Source organism: Callospermophilus lateralis, chromosome 5, assembly GCF_048772815.1.
Source record: "Callospermophilus lateralis isolate mCalLat2 chromosome 5, mCalLat2.hap1, whole genome shotgun sequence".
Taxonomy (NCBI): Eukaryota; Metazoa; Chordata; class Mammalia; order Rodentia; family Sciuridae; genus Callospermophilus; species Callospermophilus lateralis.
Genome location: NC_135309.1, coordinates 110750749 through 110766637, shown reverse-complemented (window position 1 = coordinate 110766637; position 15889 = coordinate 110750749). Strand labels below are relative to the sequence as shown.

The following is a 15889-nucleotide window of genomic DNA, read 5'->3' as shown; positions in this document are numbered from 1 at the left end:
TTCGGGAACACAGTTTCAAGATTGACTGCCAATCCATAAACATAGGATGTCTTTCCATTTATTTAGATTTTTTTTTTTAATTTTTGACAGTATTTTCTAGTGTTAAGTTTCAAGTCTTGCACATATTTTGCTAATTTTATTCTGAAGTATTTTATTCTTTTTGATGCTATTGTAAGTTGAATTGCTTTCTTAAATTCATCTTAACTATTTTTTCTTTGTGTGTTTGCATTTTGTTTCCCATGCATTAAAATTGTACATAATGGTATATTTTTTTAAATTGTCGACGGACCTTTATTTTGTTTATTAATTTATTCATATGTGGTGCTGAGAATCGAACCCAGTGCCTCACACATGCTAGGCAAGCACTCTACCACTGAGCCACAGCCACAGCCCCCCATAATGATGATATTTGTTGTTACATATTCAGACATGTACACGATACAACAATATAATTTGGCCTATATCATTTCCCCCACCCCATCCCCATCCCCTGGTCTCCCTTTGATTTTCATGAGATCGCTGACTCCCACCTTTATTTTTCTTCTTCTTCCTCTCTAGCTTGCACATGAGAGAAAACTTGTTCTTTTGATTAACTTCATCTTTAGATTTCTCATTGCTAGTGTAGAGAAACAAAAATTTTACACATTCTTTTAGTATCACCCTACAATCATGACAAATTAATGGTTCTGTTTTTTTTAGTAGATTCCTATAAAGTTTGTGTAAACCAGCTATGTCACTTTGAAATAGTTTCACTTTTTTTTCATTTTAATCTGGATACCTTATTTTTTTTCTCCTTATCTATTTGCCCTTGGTAGAACCTCCTGTGCAACGTTTAATTTAATTGTTGAGAACAGACATCCTATTCCTGATCTTCTGGGAGAAAACATCCAGTATTTCACCATTAAGTTTGATATAAATTGTGAATTTTTCACAGATGCCCTGTATCAGGTGAAATTCTCATCCATTCCTAGTTTGTTAAATGTTTTTAAATCAAGAAAAGAAGATGGATTTTTATCAAATGCTTCTCACGCATCTTAATGAGATGGTCATGTGACTTCTGCACTTTATTCCACAAATGTGGCCCATTATATTGATTTTCAGGCATTCAACCAAGGTTGTATTCCTTGGTTAAATCCTACTAGATAGTGAATACTTGGTTTCATATGTTGTTGGATTCTATTTGCTAAGATTTTGTTGAGGATTTTTTCAGTTTTACTCATAAGAGATATTGGTCTTCAGTTTCCTTGAGATATCTTTGTCTAGCTTTGATATTAGAGTAACACATGCCTCCAAGAATGAGTTGGAAAGTGTTCCCTTCTTTCATTTTTTTTGGAAAAGTTTGTGGGAATGAGTTGTGTTAATTCTTCTTTGTTAATTTTCTTAAATTTATTGTTTAAATAGTAAAAACCATGAAATATAAAACTTACCATGTTAATTCTCCTTTATATATTTAGCAGAATTCTACCATGAATCTGGATATGTTGGAAATTTTTGACTACTAACTTCACATGTCTTTCTTTCTTTCTTTCTTTCTTTTGCAGTTGTTGATGTACAGAATGTCTTTATGTTATTTGTTTATTTTTATGTGGTACTGAGGATCGAACCCAGTGCTTCATGCATGCTAAGCAAGTGCTCTGCCACTGAGCTAGAGCCGCAGCTCTCACATGTGTTGTATTTACTCAGATTTTTTTTTTCTTTCTGCAACAGAGATTGAATTGGAGGGGCACTTAACTACTGAGCCACATCCCCAGCCCTTTTTATTTTTATTTTGACACAGGGTCTCCCTAAGTTGCTTATGGTCTTGCTATAAGTTGCTGAGGCTGGCTCCCAGTCTATGATCTTCCTGCTTCCACCTCTGGAGCTGCTGGGATTACAGGCATATGCCGACGTGCCCAGCCTATTTAGATTTTTTTCTCTTTTAATTCAGTTTTGGTAGTTTGGTGTCTTTCTAGGAATCTGTTCATTATCTAATTTGGGACATAAAATTGTTTATATTATTTCCTTAGAGTCCTTTTTATTACTGCAATGTTGTTAGAGGGGTTCCCTTTGAATAAAGGATTTTTAAATTGTTTTTTAAAGTTACACATGACATAGAATCCACTTTGACATAATTATAAAAGCATGGAATATATCTTGTTCAGACCCCATTGCCTCTCCTTTCCCTTCCTTCTCCCCTCTATTGATCTTTCTGAGAATAAAGGAACTTTCAAATGACTTAATATTATAAAATCTTGAAACTAATAAAACCAAAAATAAACAATTTTAAATTTTTGAAAATTCTAAGTTACAGGACATACAAACTAGATACCTTCCAAATGCAGAACCAATATATTTCTAATTAAAATGCATCATATTCATCTAAAACTGAAAAAAGAAACAAGAAAAAGTTTCAGCCTGAACAAACACATTGCACCATTTGGTAAAAACTCAACATTCTAAGCAACTACACTCACATGAAGACACATATACACATTGTAAATACAATATGACAAATTCCTAAGGTGCTAGTGCTATAAAAGAATCATTTATTTTCTCAAATTCTCTCAAATAAATAATCTTTAGAACAGAGAAAAACTCACTTCTTAATACATTTCTTAAATTCAGGATCATGAAATTTCTGTATACTATGCTTTCTTAAATCATAGCCTTCTATGTATCTAGTAGTAGTCACATAGTTTTTATATGATTGGTAAACAAAATTCAGTTTCTTTGAAAGAGTTTATATCTTCATGATTCATAAATATATATTATATCTCATATTTTATAATAAAAATTATGAAAATCTGTCTTAGAGGAAAAATTTTAATTTTTGCAGCCTATTCTTTGAAAGAAACTATTCCAAAGGAATAGTTTCAAACTATTTCAAGGAACCTGGGGTCACTGTTATGTGAATTTCTTTTAAAAATTCAACTACCAAATTTCAAAAATACTAGAAAAAATGATAAGCTTTCAAGCTTTATTTACATGACCTTGATATACTGTAGAGAAAATTGAGCTTATATTATCACCATACACCTGGCTGGTATTATAGCTTGCAGAATACTTTCATCTTCTTTAGTTAATTTTTTTTGGAAAAAAGCCCACTAAGTAGGTAAGGCAGGTGGTAGTACTGTGTTTATCATGCCATTTATATAGAAAGAAAACTGTGCTTCTCCATGGGCCAAGAGGCCTATCCAAGGTCATGCAGCTTATAAATGGTGGAGCTGGGACAAGGAAATCAGGTCTACCAACTCCCAATCACATACCTTTTCCCACTTACCAAAAAAAAAAAAAAAAAAAAATAGAGGGAGGCAAAAGCACAGACTATGATGTGTATGCATGTGAAGGATGCTTCCTTTAACTAAAACTTTTTCACTGAAATCTCATTTCTTTTGAATGTTTATGAAACATTCTTCTTATTTAATTATTTTTTGGAAACCACTTGACTGAAAGCATGTTTTTCATAATCATTAGACAGGTAGAGAATCTTTAGCGTCCTGCAATGTAACTGTAGATTTCACAGACATGTTAAATAAACCTTAAAACTTAACCATTAGAACTTAAAGGAAGTTACATGGTACTGTTAAAATATTAAACAACACTGAGAAATCCCCCTGTGGAGCAATTCTGATGTCAAATTAGGGCATGTGTCACTGAGTGGTGTTCTATAAAATACAGATTAAAATTCTCATCTTTCTAGCTCTGTAGACAGCTATATACCAGTGATCAGAGATAAGCAGCACCAACGACATTTAAGTGTTTATTTTCTATAGGGATAACACATCATGTTCAGGGAATGATACAGTTCCTCCAGTATTGGTGCACTCTGTCACACAAGCATTAAATCAAACTCTTAACTCATGGTATACGAACAATGTAGTATTCACCCAGGAAAGGACAAAGTTCCTTGATTCCTCTGATACAAAACGTATTTGCACTTAGGACTCTTTATCTTCACTTTCTCCTTGGAGAACCCAACACATTTTCTTAACCTAAAGACTCTAACAAAGTTGATGTGATTTTAGAGACAACATATCCTAAGTGGTCACACACCCACAGGTTAAAGAGAAGATTGCTGTCATAAACCTACACTGCCCTGAATGACCAATGGACTTCAGTCCAATACGCTATTGTCCTACTAAGCTTTTATCATTAGGGAGGGGTAAGTGGAAGCCTGAGGACACTTTTGAGGAGAAAGGACTTGATTCTAGTCACTGCTTCTCCTCACGTCCAAACCAGTTTGATGAAGAATTTGAAATCATTTGTAATTTTCTCAATAGGACCTCTAAAGCACAGGAAATAAAGCCAGAAGTTAGTAAATGAAATGGCGTCAAATTAAAGTGCTTCTGCGCAGCAAATGAAATGATTAAGGATGTGAAGAGAGACCCTACAGAATGAGAGAAAATCTTTGCTAGCGACTCTTCTGACAGAGGATTAATATCTGGAATAAATAAAGCACTCAAAAAAACTTAACTCCAAAAAACCAAATAACCCAATTAATAAATAAGCAAATGAACTAAATAGATACATCTCAAAAGAAGAGATAAAAATGGCCAACAAGTATGTGGGAAAAAAATGTTGAATATCATTAGCAATCAGGGAAACACAAATCAAAACCACACTGAGATTTCATCTCACTCCAGTCAGAATGGCAGTCATCAAGAATAGGAACAATAGCAGGGTGTGGTGGCACATACCTATAACCCCAGTGACTCAGGAGACTAAGACAGGAGGGTCATGAGCTCAAAGCAACCCCTGTCTCAAAATTAAAAAAGGGCAGGAAAAGTGGGATCAATCTCTGGTACCAACCAACCAACAAACAATTAAATAATAATAAATGCTGGAGAAGATGTGGCGGGGAAGAACACTTTCACACTTGTTGGTGGGATTATATTAGTACAACCACCATGGAAATCAGTATGGCTCCTCAAAGGACTAGGCATGAAGCTACCATATGAACCAACTATTCTACTCCTCAGTTTTTATCCTGAAGAATTAAGGTCATCATACTATAGTGATACATGTATACCCATGTTTATAGCAGCACAATTCACAATAGCCCAACTATGGATCCAGTCTAGGTGTCTATCAATGGATGAATGGATAAAGAAAATGTGGTATATACACAATGGAGCTTTATTCAGACATGAAGAAAAACAAAATTATGTCATTTTCAGGAAAACAGATGGAACTTGAGATCATTATGTTAGGCAAAATAAGCAAAACCCACATATGCTTTCTCTTATATGTGGAAGCTAGAGAGAAAAAAGGGAAAAAAAAAAAGGTGTTGGGAAAGGGATCTCATGAAAATTGAAGAAAGTTCAGTAGAATAGAGGAAAGAGTCCAGAGGAAGGGAAGAAGGGTGGAAAAGGGAAATAATGGGGAACAATATTGGCAAATCAATTTATTACACTGTGTGCATGTACAAAATACATAATTACAAATCCTACCATTATATACAACCATATGTACCAACAAAAATATGGGAAAAAATTGCTTTCAATATAATGCACTAATAAAAGCATAATAAAAAAAGAAAAAAAGAAAGGAAAATCTGCAATTTGTTCAGTGATTTCTTAGGAGACTCTGGAGAAGGAAAAAGGAGCAGATGTCTCCCTAGTCCCTGGACCTTGGCTTGGTAACAACTTTTTCTTAATCCTCTTTGATCATTTGAAAAAATAGGTTTTTCATCTCCCATTAGCCTGCCACCAACAAGACCGCAAATGAGTTATTAAAAGTATAGCAGCATACACACAGGTGAGCGTGGTGCCCATCTAGCCGTGACTGAGAATTGGAGTTTGGGGGTACACCCCTGGCCCATTGAGCTGGCACGGGGAGTTTGGCCAGTTCTAAATCATGGATTACAGACAAGATTCTCTCTCTGGCTATCCTTAACTTTGACAACGCTTCAGAGCTGCTGGCGCATTCAGGTACCTTCTGCTCATTAAATCCCACACCCTTACCGCAGAGCTTATCTCCAAAAGAAGGTGCACCAATAGCCTAGGTCTGGCTCTTACCTCTTGGCTTCCTCCAGATGGCACAAATATTCATAAGCAATGTTCTGCCGCCTCCTCTCATCCATCTCCTCTGCAGAAAGCCTTTCATCATCCACGATAGCTGGAAACAAAGGAAAACAACACATTATTACAAGGGCAGCCTTTATTGAATAAATATCTGAGACCACTTAGAAAAAACTCAGTGCTGAAGGTGTAGCTCAGGGGCGCAGTACACATTTAGCATGCAGAAAGCACTGGTTTGATGCAGCGGCGGGGAGCGGGGGTGGGGACAAAGGGAAAGAAAAGGAAGAAAGGGAGGAAGGAAGGATGGATGGATGTTAGTTCACCAAACCTTCAGAAATGGGGTATTATAACACCACACCTAGAAAAAGATTTGCATTTGAATTTACATTACATCAAAAAACAACAAACGAAAAAAAACAAGACAGAAGAAGGATTAAAAGTACTATAGAGTCAGAACAGTGATCATGTTTTATGGAGTCAATGCCTTAGGATTTGAACAGCCTCAAGTCAATCAGAGCCTGGATTATCAGGAACAACTGTCCTTAAGAAGGCTAAAGAATTTTGTCCAGAGGCTACTTGGAGGCACTGCCCTACACAGCATCCTAGAAACTCTGGGACTGAACAAAGAATATACATGTACTTGTGTGTTCCCAGCCAATCCTTGAAGAAATTAATGCCTTTAATCTGACCCCAAAACTGATTGATCCCACTGTAGGAAGGCCCAAGCCTCAGTTCTGCCTCACTCATTTACAAGGCCAATCTTTCTACTTGGCATGTATCCAAAAGACAAAATCAAGACAGGAAGTTATTTTAGAGTTTTCAAGTCCACACTCTTTGTTCCAATACAAGCCTAGTTCATAAACTTCAATACTTCAGCCTTGCTTTTCTGTGGAGGCTACAGCCTCACCATTTCCTGCAGCCTCCACAGCATCCAACTGTCAATCAACTCTGCTACCTATTTACATGACAATGTTGCTTTCCCATAAAAAGGACTCCTTTCCCTTTTTCTCTCCTGAACTTTAAGTCTGACAGCCATAAAAGTAATTCTAGTTTGTTAGATCACTTCATATAATAAAGGTTGTGTGTGTGTGTGTGTGTGTGTGTGTAGCAGGGGAGAAATTCAGTGTTTGCTTTTTTGTTCAAAAAAAAAAAAAAAACAAATAATCAGCCATTTTCATAAAGGGGTCACAAGAAAAGATAAAGATATGAAGGTCACCCATCAGTCTCTAAGAAAACCATGCAAATCCCACATCCTGCTAATGATGGGGTCAACAACATCACTTTGGAAAACAAAAAGAATTAAAGTCATGTTTCGAACTCTTAAGGGGATAAGTACCATGCTTAAGATCTAAAACTAATGCTAAAGCCTCAGACTATTTGAAAGAGAGTACTCTTGTTCTACAAATAAAAAGGCAGAATACCATAAGCATAGAAATACATACTAGATTCTTATTTATTGAGCTCTGTCTTTGTTTCAAATTATGTCATTTTTCAAGAGCAAAGTTTTTTTCTATGCATTTCCCATGCAGGTGTCATGACACTATGATAAGGAATTTGCTTCCCATTACGGTTAGGCACACAAGCTGAGTGGTCATTTGCCCAAGTGAAGAGCAGAAACACTGGAGCTAGAAATATTTGGACAGAATGGAATAGTGTGGAAGAACTAAATGTCTCTGTAGATGATGAAGAAATGGAATCAGCAGGAGAGGGGAGAGAGGCAACACGGAGCAGCACCTGCAGATGGTCAGAACAAAGGCAGGAGCCTGGGACTCTAGCCTGTCCCCATCTCCCTTCCCGCCATTCCCAATTTTCCACTGTCCCTCCACTCCTTCAACAGCTTCCTCATCCTGAACAAATAAAGCCAGAAGAGGACAACAGGGTTTATATTTGTCAAAATCATGTTGTTGTTGTTTTTTATTAAATTCAATCTGAGCTGAGCTTTAAAAGAGCTCTCTCATTTCAGAAAAGTACAAAAGCTCTCAATGGTCTTCCTCTGCACCTCCACTGGGGGAGCCCAGACCTTCTGCATCTCTCCCCCATCTGAGCAGCAGATTTTGATGCTCAGCCCACTTCTCCACCCATTCACAACCCAGCAGAAGCTTCATTCTAACACATGGTCCTACTAATGTCATTCCCTCTCATGAAACCTTGAGATGGCTCCCCATTTTCTCCAGCACAAAGTTCTAGAACTCTTTGCCTCTCCTCCCCTCCATGGAGCTACACTTCAGCCAGCCTTCCATAAAGCGCTGTATCCCAGAGCTGCACAGCACAGCTCGCTTTTATGTTGAGGTCTTCTGCTCTCCACCTTCTCACTGCCTGGAAAGCCATTCTTCTGATCTGTGTATGACATCTCCAGGAGACCTCATGATTTCTAATTTGCTATTTTAATAGCAGTTTAAAGACTGTTTCCCATTTCTGACAGGATATTTCCATTTTATAGTACCTTCTGACAAACTTTAAAGCTTGATCTCAAAATAAAATTGGGGGAGCCTACATACATCTACCATCCCCAATTTTTAAAAACATAAACACTGGAAGTACTCTCCTTCAGCTTGACCATTCCATCTAGGAAAAAGCAGAAGCCTCCAGCTATTGCCCCAACTGCTTCCACAAATCATGCAAGATTCTATCACCCCAGAGAGTTGCTGAGGGGCTTACAGACTCTGCTACTATTCAAGTTAAATTTTTTTAAAAAGTCAATGTGTAAATTAATACATACAGTTTATGTATTTATTTATTTACTTACTTACTTAGCAGTGCCACACGTTTTAAATTGCAAATGAAACAAATTGACCACAGCTGAAGAAATCCTATGTGTAAGCCTCAACCCAATAGCTACTTCCTTCCTAAAGTCTTCCCCAATTGTATCTGCTCAAAATGTCCTTGTTTCCTGGTCCTCTTTTACTGTGTCTTAACTCCTAGAAGACACTTGTGCCAGGTATGGTGGCACATACCTGTAATCCTAGCGGGTCAGGAGGCTGAGGCAGGAGGATCGCGAGTTCAAAGCCAGCCTCAGCAACAGTGAGGCACCAAGCAATTCAGTGAGACCCTGTCTCTAAATAAAATATGAAAAAAGACTGGGGTGTGGTTCAATGGCTGAGTGCCTGGGGATTCTTATGCGGCCACTCCTTCCTCCCCAAAAAGACATACTTGTGTCCTCAGAGCATCTTGCATGCTTCTATGCAAAGGCCACATACCCACCAAAAATCTTTGGTGAACATAATATCTTATCAAAAAAAAAGGCCAGGAAAGGAGCCCAAAAATATCTATATGGAGTAATTTTATTTTTTTATTTCCCTGAATAAAATAAGGGTATGATCATCAATGGGTTCATTCAACTAGTGTTTAATTCATTGGTTCCATGTACCAGACTTAAAGCACCAGGGACAGGGCAGTGAACTAATCATGTGCCCCCACAGGGGCTTCCTTATACACATCTCCCCCTTCCCTCTGACCTTCCACATACCTGGCCCCCTGCTATTCCCTCCATGCTTCTGCCTCACCCTCTTTTCTTCAGTGGTAGAGAACACTTATCATGACCTACCATCAAAGTGTAAGCCAAAGCTATGAGATTGAAAAGGTCTTAACAGCAAAGACAGACACTTTGGACCCCAGGATGCCTGCAGAGGTTTCTGCATTACTCATCAATTACTTAGTAGCAACTACTGATAAGAGCCGCAGGCATGGATAACAGCCCTGCCATTTAAAGAGCCATCATGGAGCTAATAATTCATTTGAGACATGACTTTACTGCCTGTAAAGCTCTTTTCGCTGTTGTTGTGTGATTTTCATAATCTCCCTGAAAGATAGGCATAATCTCTTTCTTACAAATGAGGGAACGGAGGTCAAGTGAGGGAAAGGACATCCCATGGCTACTCCTGGGTCAGCGGCAAAGCCAGAGCTGGATCCCAGGCCTTCCAGCCCCACAGCCTGCTGCTGCACTGCTCCAGAGCAGTACTCACCAACACACCAAGGACGGGTCATTTGAGTGGCTTCAGAATTACTTCTTTTAAAAAAGAACTTTATTAACTATGATTTCCTCTAAAGTTCATCTTCATTTTCTGCCTTGAACCCTAAGACACATGAGGAAGAATGTTTCTTAGATATAAAGAATGGCTCTCCTGAAGTATTAGCAATTCACAGAATGCCATTTATAAAATCAGCTGACAATGGCTAAAAGACATTATTTTAAAGTAGTTATATTCTATAGAAATCACATGATAGGGCTTATTCAGAGCTTTAAGGAGCAGAATCAAAGTGAGTTGGTAGAGAAGGTTTGGAAATAGAAGTGAGATGAAAAGAAACTCGAGAGTTTCCTCCATCCAAAGAACATCCACAAAGTTCAATGTAAAAAGAGCAAAGATCTACCTCCTTTCATAAAGGATTGACATGGTCACTGCTTTATCTCTCCTACTTTCTACCTGCTCCCTTCACACAGGGACAAGAACACCGCCACCACATCCTTTGTATTAAAATTCATTCATTTGTTCAAATATTTGAGTGGCTGCTTAGTGCCAGTCTGAACTAGGGGCTAAACACAGTACATGGCCAGTATGACTCACAGGTCACTCATGTTTTTTTTTTTTTTTTTAAATATTTTTTTATTGGTGGACAAGTATTTTATTCATTTATTTATATGTGGTGTTGAGAATCAAACCCAGTGCCTCACACATGCTAGGCAAGCACTCTACCACTGAGCCCAACCCCAGCTCCTCATGGGTTTTTTATTATAGTTAAACCATTCAAAGTTTGGAATAATCATAAATGATTAGATTTGGGGGATATACTAGAGGGACAGTTGGAAAGAATCAGCAAAAACTGTGCTAGGGATCCAGTTCTATAAAATGGTGTCATTTAGAGTATATCCTCTTAAGGAAAAGCAGAAGATTGAGACTATGATGGAATCATCAATGCAGAAAAATACACCCACCATTTAGTATTTTAAGTACACACTGTTATTCTGTGTGATGCAGAATGTCTACAAAGAATCCTACATATCTTTGGGTATGTAATTCGCTACAGTTGTGGACGGAACCATTTTCTATGAGTTTGGAACTGTTTTACCTGGAAGGAATAGGTAAATGGATACATTCCCAGTCTCTGAGCTTAAAGAATAATCACTGGAGATGGCATTTATACCCCAAGGAATGCACAAGAAGCAAGAAAATTGATTCTAAAACTAAGACTGGGGGTGAGGTATGAGAATGGGATACAAAGTTGAAAACCAAAAGCTAAAGATTTTAAGAAAGCTGATACACTCAAGTAAACTTGACCCATGTTATATTCTGGCTTCCTGAAGTATTTCACAGCTACTTGAACTTAAAAGGGCCCCATGATCCAACTTCCCTAAATTGATTTTTTTTTCTTTTTTAAATAGGCAAACCCGAAGTTGCTAGCAACCTGATATATGTTCATAGGCACTCTAAAGAACATGGAACGATGATGACAGTGTTAACCCCTGTGTTAAAAACATAGGCTTCCTGGGCTGGGATTGTGGCTTAGTGGCAGAGCACTTGCCTCGCACTTATGAAGCACTGGTGTCAATCCTCAGCACCACATAAAAAAAATTAAAGGTATTGTGTCTATATATATATATATATATATATATATATATATATATATATGTGTGTGTGTGTGTGTGTGTCCATCTATATATATATATTGTGTCTATATATATATATATATAGATATATATATAGATATATATATTAACCATAGATTTCCTCAAGTCACTGAGAAACTGAGTGCATGGTCTCAAGTCTCATTCATTTCTGTATCCTCAAGAGACAAGGAAATAGTAGGTGCTCATTAAAGGTGCATAACAGTGTGCTCAGCCTTTGGCTTAAAGATAGAGATACTAGTCATTCCAAGTCTGATCCTACCAAACCCACTACCCTGATGGAATACAGCCTTCTTCTCTGGTACTAAGGGAAGATGAATTCTATTTAAAGGTAGCCCTCCACACCATTCCTGGAATATCTCCCCATCACACATGGCTAAGAAATTTCCAAAGTTGTAAAGCAACATACAACCCCAGGGACTGTTCAGGTTAGACAAGGCTGTAAGGACTATGGTTACCCACTTGACTAAGAAAAGACCTAAAACTTCTAGTTTAGCAGGAGGAGGAAAAATTTTCCAGGTGAGGAAATAAGGACAGCCAACACTGAAGCTACATGTTTACCAATAAGGGTTAGATCCCGTATTGGCCAACAGTCCCCTCCCTGTTCCAATGAGGTCACTGAGGCCCAGAAGAGTTAAGAAGCTCCTTTGTACAACTATTCAGGAATATGGGGAAATAGCCTTACAAAAATAACTGATCCTTTCCTACAAATGTGCTTTCAAGGAAAGTGGCATTGAGTGCTACACAGGAAATAGGGTTCTTGGATCCCACTTTCATATAAGAAACCCAAAACTTTTCCCCTGAGAACGTGGACATCACACTTGAGCACTTGGGTGCTGTTTGTACCAAGCCTCAATGGCAAAACCCAGGACACCTTTTAAGAACAGGACTTCATTTCTAATTCTCACAAACAAAAGGAAAATTCACTTTGCCCACTGTGCTCATTTGAACAAGAATGTCTAGCTTCGTTTTTCATAATCTAGAAACCCAAAGCAGACCATAGTGATGTTAAGGTCCATACACAGAGATCAGCCAGCTGTAGGCTGAGATGGAAGGAAATAGGTCTGTCTAGAGCTTTGTTCCATTTGGGAGAAGAATTAAAGGCAGTGATTCCTAGATTGGGAATTTCTTAGACAATTATAATTTCAAGAAACATTCTGGGAACCAAACCACCTCTTGCTACCAAGAAAGCACAGGGAAAATTCCACTTGCCCACTGCCTGCTCCCACACAGACACTCTGTCATCTCCACCCCACACAGTCTCCATAAGGAAGAATGGAGTGTCAAATTTCCATGGCCAATTTTAAAGTTTTAACTTCAACAACCAAAGATAATTTAAAAATCTTCAATATCTATAAGCTGCTACTATTTTTAAAAAAGTTTTAAATTTATTTTAATTAGTTACACATGATAGTGTAATGCATTTATGCACTTTGATGTTTCATACATAGATAGGATATAATTTCTCATTTTTATGAGTGTGTGGGGGAAAAGGTACACTCATATATTGCTGGTGGGATTGCAAATTGGTACAACCATTATAGAAAGCAGTATGGAGATTCTTCAGAAAACTTGCAATGGAACCACCATTTGACCCAGCTATCCCACTCCTCGGTTTATACACAAAGGACTTAAAATCAGCATACTACCGTAATGCAGCCACATCAATGTTTATAGCAGCTCAACTCACAATAGCTAAACTATGGAACCAACCTAGATGTCCTTCAATAGATGAATGGATAAGCTGCTATTATTTTTAAAAGAAGGGAAAGGAACTCAGACCATCTCTACTGGAGTATGAACTTATTTATGCTTAAGATGATCAGTGAAAAATGCCCCAAATTATTTAGAACCCGTCTTAAAATGATTCTCACTGTTCTCTATAAATAATGAATACTTTAAAGACCCAGATGTTTAGTCTGGCGTGGTAGCACAGGCCTGTAATCCCAGTGGCTCGGGAGGCTGAGATGGGAGGATCGTAAGTCCAAAGCCAGTCTCAGCAAAAAAGTGAGGTGCTAAGCAACTCAGTGAGACCCTGTCTCTAAATAAATACAAAATAGGGCTAGGGATGTGGCTCAGTGGTTGAGTGTCCCTTGAGTTCAATCCCCGAGTACCCCCCTCAGAAAAAAGACCCAAGTGTTTACCTATACTTTAATACCCCATAGGAATAATGATATTTTATAACCGTTAAACAGACTTAGTAAGTTAAATAACCACAGTCCTCTGGGTTGTTCTCAAGGAGTAGCAAGTGGGCTGGAAGTGTCGCTCGGTGGTAGAGTGCTTGCCTAGCAGTGTGCAACCCTGGGTTCCATCCCCAGTCTTACAAAAACAAAAACTGTCTCCAAGGAGTACTAAGTCACTGGTAACTTCTTGTCCTTCTCTTAACAACTACCCACAAATGGTAAACTATCAGAGGATATTCCTGCAAAGCTAGAAGCTTTAGAAGACAATAGAATAGTCTTAGATGATTTTTCCTTGACCATTAGAAGAAAAGAAAAATAAATCACCAATGGCTCAAATGGAGGTACAAAATAACTTCATGGTTAAGACTAGTATTTTTTTCCTGTATATGTTTCATAGTCCACATGTCTTATTTTTCTAATCAATGTAAGCTCTTCATAATGGGTACATAAAAAACAGCAGACACAGCTAGGTGGTATATGCCTGTAATCCCAGCTTCCTGGGAGGCTGAGACAGGTATTCCAAGTTTGAGACTATTCTGAGTAACTTAGTGATATATATAAAAAAATGGCTGTGTATATTACTTAGCGTTACAGCACTTGTCTAGCATGAGTAAGGCCCTGAGTCCTGAATTCAATTCCTAGTGTCTCTCTCTCTCTCTCTCTCTCTCTCTCTCTCACACACACACACACACACACACACACACACACACAAAATAGCAGACAGGAAGGATTAACAGTGAGCTCTTTGTAAATACCATTATTTTTTATATCTCTTAGTCCATGCATCCCTCTTTAAGATAAGAATTGCATTCTCCATTTTCCTGATAACAAGAGATAAAAGAGGTCAAGTAATGTAGGCTTAGGTCACTCTAAGATCAAAAAGACAGTTAAATGGCAGAATTTGGATTTGAAACCACTCTGATTCCCAAGTTCATGATTTTTCCACAAAACTTTCCTAAATACTCTATATTACTGATATATATCCTTTTTAGATACCTATTATCAGAAATAACAAAAGCTGGGCATGGTAGTACATGCCTGTAATCCCAGCCACTCAGCAGGATGAGCTAGGAAAATCACAAGTTCAAATCTAGTCTGGGGAACAAGGTGAGATCCCCACATCTCGGGGGAGGGGGGAGAAATAATGCATAATGACAGAGAAGCCTTAATGCCAAGTCCAGCAAAAAGGATGACTTTTATGCATCTAATTAATCTATTAGAACTGCTAGAAAAGAATTACAGTCACTCAAAATGTCCAATGAATCTTTAGTCGGCCTTGTACAAAAAAAAAGAAAAAAGTTCAAAGGCAGCAGAGAGGACATGATCAGAAGATGACTAACGCTATGATTGATGCTTTACTAGAAAGCCCAACTGTCTGAACAGACAGCTCAGGTATGATAAGCTAAAGAAAGAATAGGTATCAGGGTGAGTGAAATGGAGTGAATGGAACGGACCTACTGGGGAGTAAAGAGAAGGCAGCAATAAGCTTATGACGTGAAATGTTAACATGTCAAAATCAGAGAGCGGAAGAAAAACATGGTGATGTTTTGCCTGGGCAGGATTTGGCAATAGAAGGAACAGGATGAAGAGATGGTACGGGGGAAGAAAGAGGAAGCCAAGTAGCAGCCAACTCATTTTGTGACTTCAGAGAGTGGAGGTGGAAACTGCACATGGCTTAGCTCCAGAAAGTCACCCAATATGCCAATTTACATAAAGACGGGTTTGCATCATGAAGGGGGAGGGAGGAAACATGCATGCACCCCACTGTCCTAGAAATATACTAGGAGCTAAGCTGAAACTTATATCTGGTAGAGAATTTTAATATAATAGATTCAATTATGAGGCCATGATGTAGAACAGAAGGGTACTATTAATGCAAGCATATGCTGTTTGTTAGTGAGTGTGGATTAACACAATTCAGGATAGTCAATTTTTAAAATATTGCCAAAAACTCAGCTCTGAAATGGGTCACACTATTCCAATAGGGACATGTTGACAATACTGTCATGGATCAAGAATACATTTCAACATAATTATATTCTAGACCAAAGTAGATCAGGCTAGATCTCATGAGTAAGAAGCATCTC

General features: G+C 38.0%; 1 protein-coding gene across 1 annotated transcript in view; it reads right to left on the bottom strand.

Moving 5' to 3' along the window:
- Iqgap2 (IQ motif containing GTPase activating protein 2) overlaps positions 1 to 15889 on the bottom strand; it is a 283578-nt gene that overhangs the window by 233097 nt on the left and 34592 nt on the right. Inside the window, exon 2 of the mRNA XM_076856095.2 lies at positions 5997 to 6096. Within this exon, the coding sequence (XP_076712210.2) occupies positions 5997 to 6096 (100 nt within the window). The remainder of the gene's footprint in view (positions 1 to 5996; positions 6097 to 15889) is intronic.